This window comes from Eimeria tenella, genomic scaffold (genome assembly GCF_000499545.2).
Source record: "Eimeria tenella Houghton genomic scaffold, Eth_scaff49, whole genome shotgun sequence".
Lineage (NCBI taxonomy): Eukaryota > Apicomplexa > Conoidasida > Eucoccidiorida > Eimeriidae > Eimeria > Eimeria tenella.
Window position 1 is genome coordinate 229,974 of NW_013543393.1, and position 10,743 is coordinate 240,716.

At 42.8% G+C, this 10,743-nt stretch overlaps 4 protein-coding genes across 4 annotated transcripts in view; 1 reads left to right on the forward strand and 3 right to left on the reverse strand.

Moving 5' to 3' along the window:
* Window positions 1–158, reverse strand: part of ETH_00023725 (uncharacterized protein) — a gene marked incomplete at both ends in the record, with an annotated part of 3,156 nt that extends 2,998 nt beyond the window's left edge. Inside the window, one exon of the mRNA XM_013377248.1 lies at window positions 99–158. Within this exon, the coding sequence (XP_013232702.1) occupies window positions 99–158 (60 nt within the window). The remainder of the gene's footprint in view (window positions 1–98) is intronic.
* A 2,467-nt stretch (window positions 159–2,625) lies between these two features.
* ETH_00023730 (uncharacterized protein) lies at window positions 2,626–5,726 on the reverse strand (the record flags this gene model as incomplete). The annotated part of the gene is made up of 4 exons (XM_013377249.1): window positions 2,626–2,715; window positions 4,157–4,214; window positions 4,967–5,064; window positions 5,445–5,726. The coding sequence occupies 4 exons, from the start codon at window positions 5,724–5,726 to the stop codon at window positions 2,626–2,628; spliced, it is 528 nt and encodes a 175-aa protein (XP_013232703.1).
* Window positions 5,727–7,124: 1,398 nt separating this feature from the next.
* On the forward strand, window positions 7,125–7,643 carry ETH_00023735 (uncharacterized protein; the record flags this gene model as incomplete). The annotated part of the gene is made up of 2 exons (XM_013377250.1): window positions 7,125–7,390; window positions 7,538–7,643. 2 exons carry the CDS (start codon window positions 7,125–7,127, stop codon window positions 7,641–7,643), a joined length of 372 nt encoding a protein of 123 aa, XP_013232704.1.
* Window positions 7,644–8,754: 1,111 nt separating this feature from the next.
* The window catches only part of ETH_00023740 (protein kinase (incomplete catalytic triad), putative), a gene marked incomplete at both ends in the record, with an annotated part of 6,175 nt that continues 4,186 nt past the window's right edge, over window positions 8,755–10,743 (reverse strand). Inside the window, 2 exons of the mRNA XM_013377251.1 lie at window positions 8,755–9,067; window positions 10,342–10,531. Coding sequence (XP_013232705.1) covers window positions 8,755–9,067; window positions 10,342–10,531 — 503 coding nt within the window. The remainder of the gene's footprint in view (window positions 9,068–10,341; window positions 10,532–10,743) is intronic.

Consider the following 10,743-nt stretch of genomic DNA (forward strand, 5'->3'; position numbering starts at 1 on the left):
CTGCTGCTGCTGCTGCTGCTGCTGCTGCTGATTCCCAGCCTTCCTGGTGCTCCTGTTGACTCCTCCTCCGGCTCGAGAAAGTTCGTGAGGCTGTACACCTCAGAGAGCGCGGGGAAGGCGGCAGCGTAAGAAGCCGACTGTGTGCCGAGTTGTTGCATTTCCGTCTTTGCAGATTTTCGTCAAGAAGAGGAAAAAGAACAAACCTGGGTGGAGCTCGGCAGATCCGAGCTCGAAAAAACAAATAATACAATTTTGTGAACAAAGAAAAGAGAAGAAAACGGTCCAGAGGGCCAATTACGAACAGACTGCGACTGGAAACGGCCGCCAAGACAGCGAGGTCACTTGGGGTGGAAGGCGGGCGAAATTCCCTTTTCGGAGGCGAAGGAGGAGAAATATGGATTGCAAAAAAGAATGTTTTTGCTTAAAGAAGCCAAAAAAAAGGTGAAAATGTCTCGGAAATGCGAAGATCGACTGGACCTGTTCGTGTTTCTGCTGCGCTGTTCAACTTGAGAAGTGGAAAGCGAGGACAATTCTGCCGGAACTTTGGCAGAAGTCGGAAAAAGAGAAAGCAAAGAATAAAGAGACAAATGCGGTGAGTTTTATGCTATTTTTTGAGTTTAATTGCAAAGAAAACCGCAAATTCTCACTTTGCAGAATGCGAAAACGGAAAGCTGGGGGGGGGCAACGACCCGCGCCCGGATAGGCCATTGGTCCACCTGCGCGTACACTGCATTTCAGGGCTCTTTCTCCAGAAACTCCTCATTTTCTTTTCAGCTTTTAATTCAAATATTATTATTACTTTTATTTCAACATTTGGCGAAAAAACGCAAAAACTAGCTCAGAAGTCACTGCGCGGCACCTTAACCACGGTGTTACTGAAACGCTTCAGACTCCACAGGCCCTGCGAAGCTCTGGCGAACTTGAATTCATTTTAAAAGCATTTAAATGATTTAAAACGAAATTTTAAAACTCTTTTAAGTTCATTTTCCTCTTTAGCGGCGGATCAGCAGCAGCAGACGGCCTCCAGCTCCCCCAAGACGCAGTAACAGCTGCACGGGCGTCAGCTGCCTACAGCTAGCCACAAATAAGTATAATTGGCCCCAGCTAGCCACAGCTAGCCACAGATAGCTGCAGCTAGCTGTGGATAGCTCACGCTAGCCCCAGCTAGCCACAGCTAGCCGAAGCTAGCTGCAGCTAGCTGCAGTTTATGCTGGAGGCGTTTCACTGGCTTCTCCGGTGTACGTACACCGGAGGTAGCGGAGTGTCAGGAAAAGGGAAATTAAAAATCGAAATTTTCAGAAATAAAAAACATTTTAAATCTATTTATTTATTTATTTATTTATTCCTTTATTTATTTATTTCTTAATTTCATTTATTTCAACTGTTTTCTCCTGCGATCACCCACCAGACCTTGCAGCTTGCCGTGCTCAACCCCCCTAAAATCCCTAAACCCTAAACCCTAAACCCTAAACCCTAAACCCTAAACCCTAAACCCTTAGCTCTAAAATTAACAAGCTCAACAGATGCATTTACAGGTTACTGGCACCGAGGACAAAGACAGGAGAAATAAAGGCGCATTTCTTGAAATTCAAAAAGAATAAATAAACAAATTAATATATAAATAATAAATAAATCAAAAACTGAATAAATAAATAAATAAATAAATAAATAAACAATTTTTCCTTTTTCTTTTTTAGCCTTTTAAATGTTTCATATAATCCACCATGAGGGATAATATGCAATCGCCCTATCAGGGGAAATCAACACCCTCCTTAAACCCTAAACCCTAAACCCTAAACCCTAGCTGATAAGGAGCTTGATTCATTAGCTGCTGCAGCAAAAAGCCTATTTTTAATTTTATTTTAAATTTGAAAAGTGGAAAGTTTGAAATAAACAAAAGAAATGCAGAACGCCAAAATTAGAAAAACTTCAAATAAAAATAATTACTTATTTGCTTTTGATTTATTATTTAAAATCAATTAAATTAATTTCAAATGTTTTGTTTATTCTGCTTTTTTTTAAATTAAAAAAACTTATTTTGCTGCTGCTTTAAACGTCAAACTAATTTCAAATTGTTTTCGTCGCTAGAAGACCACAGAAAGCCACTCCACAAACCCTAAACCCTAAACCCTAAACCCTAAACTCTAAACCCTAAACCCTAAACCCTAGATTCTGGTATGGCGTGTCTCACAAGCGCATTTATTCTTTGAATCAAAAGTGGCCTTTACGGCCATTCTTTCAAGTTCAGCTGCAGCAGCAGCAGCAGCTGCTGGCATTGTTGCTGCAGCAAATGGTGGCGTTAAGCAGCAGCGTATTCCCGCCATCTCTTTAATCCCACATTGACAAAAACAAAAAAAAGAAATGAACTTCCAAAAAGACCAGCAGCTACAGCTGCTTGCATGCGTTGCGGGGTGTACGTACGCCGTAGCAGCAGCAGCAGCAGCAGCAGCAGCAGCAGCAGCAGCAGCAGCAGCAGGATAGGCAAACTTAATTCATAAACCCGAAATATTTTGCAGTTCACAATTTACACTTTGCGGGAATGCCTAGCTGCCGTCTGCTGCTCTGCCCGTGCCACTCAAATCCCAAACCCTAAACCCTAAACCCTAAACCCTAAACCCTAAACCCTTAAATGATGCTTCTGCTGGCAATCAAGGGCTTATATCCTTTTTCTCTCAGCATTCCCAAGTACCGCAAACTCTCTCCGGCAAAGGCGCACTGAAATACACAACACAAACCCTAACCGCAAACCCTAAACCCTAAACCCTAAACCCTAAACCCCAAACCCTAAACCCTAAAGCCTTGCACCAAGTGCCGAAGCGAATAGTCAGGCAGGCATAATGAACTTTACGGTATTCTCAAAATGGGCTCCGGAGTTCAAGTGCCGCTTCGCTGTTGTGGCATTAGGGTTTAGGGTTTAGCAGGGTTTAGGGCTTAGTAGGGTTTAGGTTTAGTAGGGTTTAGGGTTTAGGGTTTAGAGCTTGCTTGCCTGGACAGATGCGCCATTCTGGATAAATACTGCAGGGTAAACTTCGCCCCTGATCCCTGCGTTTGCAAAACAACTCAAATTAGGGTTTGGGGTTTAGGGTTTAGGGTTTAGGGTTTCGAAGAAGCGAAAAAGTGCAACTGATGTGAAAACCCTTCCCTTCTTTCGCCCTGTCTAGCAGCAGCTAAAACGCGCCTTCTCTGCACCTTGTATTTAGGGTTTAGGGTTTAGGGTTTAGGGTTTAGGGTCTGGGCCTTTGTTGGATAACCCTACACCCTAAGCGCTAAACCCTTTTTTTACATTTTCACGATTGTCTATTCCTGTACAAGTCTGCTGAACCCACGCCCTCACAAACTCTAAACCCTAAACCCTAAACCCTAAAACCTAAACCCTCATCACTAAACCCTCGACCTTCAACTTTCGACCCAAGACCGTAAACCCCAGACACAACCCCCAAAACCTAAACCCTAAACCCTAAATTCTAAACCCTAGGCCCTAAATCCTAAACCCTAAAAGAGGGTTTGGTGGATTTGTTGAAGACAAACCCGAAAGAGAAGAAGAAGAAAGACAAATTCCATTCAGAAAGAAATGGAGTTTTGCAGGAACATCAGATAAGTCCAAAGCACAGCCCTGAATTTAAAAAGAAATTAAATTTAAATTAAATTTAAATTAAATTTATATTAATTTAAATTTAAATTAATGAATTTAAATTCAAATTAAATTCATAAACAAATAAATACTAAAGTAAAGGAATAATAATGAATGAAAGCAAATTAAATAATGAGAAAAATAAAATTTTGAAATTTTAAACTTTAATTCAAAAATTAAAAAAGAAAAATCAAAAATAAAATAGATCAAAAATAAGTGAAAATCTAATTTTCTACGAGAACTCCAACCAAATGGAAACAATTAGACAAAAATAAATAAATAAATAAATAAATAAATAAATAAATAAATAACACAAACAAATAAATAAATAAGCAAACAAACGAGTAAAAAAACAAACAAACATAAAATAAATAAATAAATAAAATAAATAAATAAATAAAAAATAAACGAATAAAAGACAAATAACTCAATAAATAAATAAATGAATAAATAAATGAATAAATGAATAAATAAATAAATAAATAAATGAATAAAACTAAAATTAAAACTGCAGAAATTTCTCACCACGACATCTCCCTTTTCTATTTCAGGTCCGTCTTCGCCCCCCAAAGCGCTCATCCAGCTGCGCCCCACAAACCCTAAACCCTAAATCCTAAACCCTAAACCCTAAACCCTAAACCCTAAACCCTAGACGAGTAGTAAAGCGGGCTTTCAGAGTCCAGAGTGCACGAAGGGAGGAAATAAAAAAAATGAAGAAGTGAATTTAATTCGTTAAATGGGAGATTTGACGTAAGACCAAAAAAGGGTTTAGGGTTTAGGGTTTAGGGCTTAGTGTTTGGGGTTTAGGGTTTTGAGGGTTTGGGCTTTTCACTGAGGACTCCGAAAATAGCAAAACCTCGAGAGTTTCGGGCCCGCCGTGCCTTGGCCCTAGGGCTTGCCCCTCCTAGGGTTTAGGGTTTAGGGTTTAGGGTTTAGGGTTTAGAATTTAGGGTTTACCATCTCTTTCTGTCTTCAAGAATTTCAAAATAAAGAAAATCTTCTTTTCGGGGAAAAGTCGAAACCCCCAGCAGCACTTCTCCCGGGGCCTCCACCACCACCTCTATTGAAAATAAAATAAAATAAAGTAAAATAAAATAAAATAATAAATAATAAGAATTAAGTATATAATAAACTGCAGCAGCAGCAGCAGCAGCAGCAGCAGCAGCAGGTCCTTAGAAGGCGAAAACGCAGCAAAAAGAGGAAAAAAAAGCCCAAAAAAGCAGAAAAAGAAATCAAATAATAAACAAACACTTAGTAAATAAATAAATAAACAACCATATAAATAATTAATTAATTAATTAAAATAATTAAATAAATAAACAAATAAATAAATACCAAAGAAGCTGCGGTCCTGCTCTATGCTGAAGGGCCCCACAGCGAGGCCCTTTCCCTTCAGCAGCAAATTCTTCACTTCCAAAGAAGGAGACCAAGACCTGCAGCAACAAGCAGCAACACTCCTGCTGCTGCTGCTGCTGCTGTTGCTGCTGCTGCTGAGGATGCTACTGCTGCTGCTGGTGCTGCTGGTGCTGCTGCTGAGGACGATGCTGCTGCTGCTAAGGAGGAGGAGGAGAAGGAGGGGGCAAAGTGCAGCTGCTTAGGTCCAAGCAGCAGCAGCAGCAGCAGCATCCGCAGCAGCAGCAGCGGCAGCAGCAGCAACGGGGCGACGACAAAAGCGGCAGCAGCAACAGTCATGAATCAGCAGCAAGAGCGGCAGCAGCGAAAACTAGCACGAGCAGCAGCCAACAACCACCGGAAGTCCAGCAGCAACAGCAGCAGCAGCAGCAGCAGCAGCAGCTTTTGCTTACTGCAGCACCATTTTCTGAGCCGATTTGCTTGTCCCCTGCAGCTCCCTTGGCGGCGGGACGCCTCCCTCGATATCTGCTGCTGCTGCATTTGCTGCTGCTGCCCAGCTGCTGCTGCTGCTGCTGTTGTTGTTTCTGCGTCGCTTGCAGCAGGACTGCAGAAACGGCAAATGTCTTGCTGCTGTTCCTGCTGCAGCAGCAACAGTGAGCAGCACAGAAACGATGCAGCGCAGCATTGCGGGGGCCTTGGGCCCCTCAGCAACAGCAGCATAACCCTTGTTTGAGCCCTGCATCTTGCTGCTGCTGCTGCTGCTGCTGCTGTTATCCGTGCTGCTCCTGCTGCTGCTGCTGCTATTCCTGCTGCTGCTGTAACGGACACGGCGGCAGATGTTACTCCTGCTGCTGCTGGCGCGGCTGCTGCTGCTTTTTTTCCTGTTGCTGGTGGTGCTGCTGCTCCTGCTGCTGCTGCTGTTGCTGCTGCTGTTCTGCGCTAGCAATGCTGCTGCTGCTGCCGCGTATTTGACTGCATGTAGCTTTACTTCTGCTGCTGCTGCTATTGTTGCTGCTGCTGCAGCAGCTCCTTCTGCGCCTGCTGGAGTTCCGCTGCTGCTGCTTATGCCACTCTTGCTATATCACTGCTGTTCTTGCCTCACTCGCCGCTGCTGCTGCTGCTGCTGCTGCTGCTGTGCTGGTGTGCACCAGCAGAAGATTCCTTTGAGCAGGAAATATATAATCTTTTTATATTTTTTTGTTATAGGAGGAGGAAATGTGCAAAGAAAGAAAGGTGAAAGTGGGCTGTCAACGAATGCACACGCGAGGTCCGGAGCTGGCTGGGGTGTATGTACAGCTGAGTCGACTCACAGGGTGAAATAAACGCAGACAAAACCCGAAAAGTGAATAATAAATAAACAAATAAACAAACAATCAAACAAATAAATAAATAATAATGAATAAAGAATAAAAAGGAACTAAAGCTGCCAGCAGCTTCACCGCTGCTGCGGTGTCTGTACACCTGATCCTGATCACTGCGCCGCAGCTGCTGGGGGCCCCCCAGCACTTCACTTCTTTGTGTTGACGGATTTAAAATAAAATATTAACTTTAATTCTTTTCTGTATCCTTTTCTTTATTTTTTCTCTTTAAGCTTTTTAAAACCCCGGGTTTCCACCCGCAGCTGCATCGCCTGCTGCAGAAGCCCCAGCCGCTGCTGCTGCAGTGCCTCAGTCTTCTTCCCCTTCTGTAAATTTACTAATTTTGGTAATTTATATATTCAATAAATTCCAATTTAGTAAACTTCAAGTTGCAATTGGCTCTTTAATCTATTTCTTCCAATAAAGCTGCTGCTGCTGCAGCTGCTGCTGCCAGTTCCTGCTGCTCTTCGTTTGCTGCCACTGTACCATCACCAGCTGGACCCTTTCCGCTGCTGCTGCAGCACCGACAGCAGCAGCAGCTAGTTCTGCAGCGGCCAGAAGCACCAGTTCTGAATCTGGCAGCAGCATCAACAGCAGCAGCAGCGACAGCAGCAGCAGCAGCAGCAAAGCCATATTACCACCCCTGTTAACCCCAGCACAACCCCAGGCAGCAGCCTCATCCCCAGCAACAGCAGAAACAGCAACCCTCCCAGCAGCAGCAGCAGCAGCAGTCCTCAGCTGCAGCAGCAGCAGCAGCAGCAGCAGCAGCAGCACCAAGGGAAATGGCTGTTCCGAAGGGAAAGCGCAGCGCGTCCCTGTGTCGGCGGCGGCAGCAAATAATATTTTATGACAAACTTGACGGAGTTTTTAAAAGAAGAAGAGAGTGGTTTTACAGAAGTGCTTTTGTTGCTTCTGCTGCTCCTCTGAAGCATTTGCTGCAGCGCAGCAGCAGCAGCAGCAGCAGCAACAGGGTGCTGCAGCAAATCAACCAGCAAATTCCCACCACGCCTTCCCTCGGCTTCAGGTTCCCCGGCTTCTGGCCTGGCAGGTAAACTGCTGCTGCTGCTGCTGCTGCTGCTGCTGCTGCTGCTCTGATGGTGACAGTTACGCATATCCGGCTGCAGCAAAATAGATTGCTGCTGCTGCTGCTGTTGCTGCGGCCGTTAATGGTCTTGTGCTCGCCCTGCTGCTACAGCGCGGATGTAAGAATAGTCATCCAGCAGCAGCAAGAGCAGCAGCAGCCGCAGCAGCAAGAGCAGCAGCAGCAGCAAGAGCAGCAGCGGCAAAAGCTCATGCTGTAGCGACAGTTCCAGCTGTAGAAACAGCAGCAGCAGCAGAAGCAGCAGCAATGGTCGACAACGAAGGCAAACGCAGCGACAGCAGCAGCAGCAACAGCAGCAGCAGCAGCAGCAGCAGAACAGCAGCAGGAGGAGTAGAAGCAGGAATAAAAGCAGGAGTAGCAGAAGCACTGGCAGCAGCAATAGCTGCAGCTGCTGCAGTAGCAACGATAGTAGCAGCGATAGTAGCAGCAGGAGTAGCAGCAGCAGCAGCAGCAGGATCTGGCTTTATTTGTTTTTGCTGCAGATTTGTCTTCGAGAAGGCAGTCAAACTTATCAAGAAATAAATATACCACACTGCAGCAGCAGCTGGAGCTGCAGCTGCAGCTGCAGCAGCAGCTGCAGCAGCAGCGGCTGCAGGAGGAGCAGCTGCAATAGGAGCAGCAAGTGCTGTTGCAACAGCAGCAATAGCTGCAGCAGCAACAGCAATTATAGCAGTGACAGCAGCAGCTGCAGTCGCTGCAGCGTGCAGTCGCTGCAGCGTAACATACAGCATTAGCTGCAGCAGCAGCGGCAAGAGCAGCTGCAGCAGCAGCAGCTACGGCAGCAGCAGCAGCTACAGCAGCAGCAACTGCTGCTGCTGCCGCTGCAACGCAACGTACAGCGTGAGCTGCAGCAGCAGCAGCAGCAGCAGCAGCAGCAACTGCAACACAAGCAGCAGCAGCAAAAGCTGCCTCGTTTTAAATTTTCCGGCTGAGACTACGAGTCAAAGGCTTACGGTTTAGGGTTTAGGGTTTAGGGTTTAGGGTTTAGCGCAAAATTATTAGCTAATTAAATCGAATCAACTTATTTATTAGTAAATAAATAAATAAATAAATAAATAAATAGATACGTAAATAAATGAAATTAATTATTTAATTAGGCTTTTAAATTAAAAATTAATTTTAAATAATAAAATGGCATATGGACTTTTGTAAAAAGAGAAGATTAATTCGTTTAGCCGCAAATTCAGCATTTGCTGCAGCTGCTATTGCTGCAGCTGCTGTTGCTGCAGCTGCTGTTGCCGCCGCTGCTGTTGCTGCAGCTGCTGTTGCTGCATCTGCTGTTGTTGCTGCAGCTGTTGCTGCATCTGCAGTTACTGCAGCTGCTGTTGCTGTTGTTGCAGCTGTTGTTGCTGCAGCTGTTGCTGCAGGCGCTGTTGCTGCGCCTGCTGCTGCTGCATCTGCTGTTGTTGCAGCTGTTGTTGCTGCAGCTGCTTCTGCTGCAGCTGCTGCAGCTGCTGTTGCTGCGGCTGCAATAGCAGCTCATACTGTTCCTTCGGTGCTGTTGCTGCTGCTGCCGGTGCTGCTACTGCTGTTGCTACTGCTACTGCTGCTGCTGCTGTTGCTGCAGCTGCTATTGCTGCTGCTGTTGCTGCTGCTGCTGCAGCATTTGCTGCTGAAGTTGAACTAAAAGGTCCCTTTGGCAGTGGTGGTGGAAAATACAGAAAATGAAATTCAAAAAATAAAACAGAAGGAACAAGCAAAGTAAATTAAATAAAATAAATAAAATAAATAAAATAAATAAAATAATAAAATAAGTAAAACAAATTTACAAATACGAAAAATATAACAAATAAAACAAACAAAAGAAATAAAACAAACAAAACAAATAAAACAAATAAAACAAATGAAATAATAAAGCAAATAAAACAAGAAAAACAAATAAAACAAGAAAAATAAACAAAAGATTAAAACAAAATAAATGAAATAATAAAAGATTTAAAAAATAACTTTTCCAAAAGCTGCCAAAGAAGACCTTTTAAAGATTTAAATCAAAAAGCGAAATTGAAAAAAGTAATTTAAAAATTAATTAAGATAAATGAAAATAAATAATTAAAAACTAAGAAGCGAATAATTAAAAACAATTAAAAAAGAATTAAAAAGTCAAATCAGCTAAATAAACACATTAAAAATAATTAAAAACAATCAAAACAAAAAGAATTGAAAAGAATTAAAAGATAATTTGCAAACAAATAAATTAATAATTAATAAATAATTAATTTTTAAAAATAGTAAATCAATCAATTAATGAAACCAGCAAATAAGAAAGTATTAAACAAAAAACAAATAAATAAATGAATAAATAAATAAATAAATAAATTAATTAATTAATTCACTACTCAGTGTAAAATATAAAGTACGAAATAAATAATATAAATCTATAATTAAAATAAATAAGTAAATAATTAAAATGAATAAATAAATAAACAAATAAGTAAATAAATAAATAAACAAAATAAATACAAAATAAAAAATAAAAATAAATAAAAATAAATAAAAATAAATAAAAATAAATAAAAAATGGAAAAGACAAATTGCAGAAACTGAGTTCAAAGAAGCTGTTGAGTTTTTTTGATAAAAAAGATTTGTTTTGAATTATTTAAAATGATTTATCTAACTAATTTAATTAATTTCATTTTATTCAATTAATTTGATTTAATTAATTGAGTTTATTTAATTAATTTAATTTGATTAATTAATTAATTTTATTTTATTCTTTTCTCTTTCTTTATAAGGCTCGAAGTGCTGCCTTTTGGCTTTCTCTGGGCAGCAGCAGCAGCAGCAGCTGCAGCGGCAGACGAGGAGCCCTGCTGCTGCTGCTGCTGTTGCTGCTGCTGCTGCTGCTGCTTCTGCCGCTACTGGCGTGCCTGCAGCAGCAACATGTGTTTTTGTGTGCGTACTTCGCATATCTGTCTGCTGCGTGCTGCAGCAGCAGCACATTTGCTGCTGCTGCCTTGCTCAACTGCAGCGTAGCAGCAGCAGCAGCAGCAGCAGGCGTATCAGCAGCAGCAGCAGACTGCAGCACGAGAGAGCGGCGCAGCAGCAGCCGCGCCTTAAGCGAGGTGCTGATGCTTTCCACTTGCTGCCGCACTGTAGCAAGAACAGCAGCAGGATCAGCAGCAGCAGCAGCAGCAGCAGACAAGATTTCTGCTGCTGGAGGAAGACACAGAGATCCCAGCAGAAACAGCAGCGGAGGGGCTCCCGTGCTGCTGCTGCAGCACCGCTTGCTTCTGCTGCTGCCACTGCTGCTGCTGCTCCTACTCCTATCCCTGCTGCTGCTGCTGCTGCAGCAGCAGCAGCAG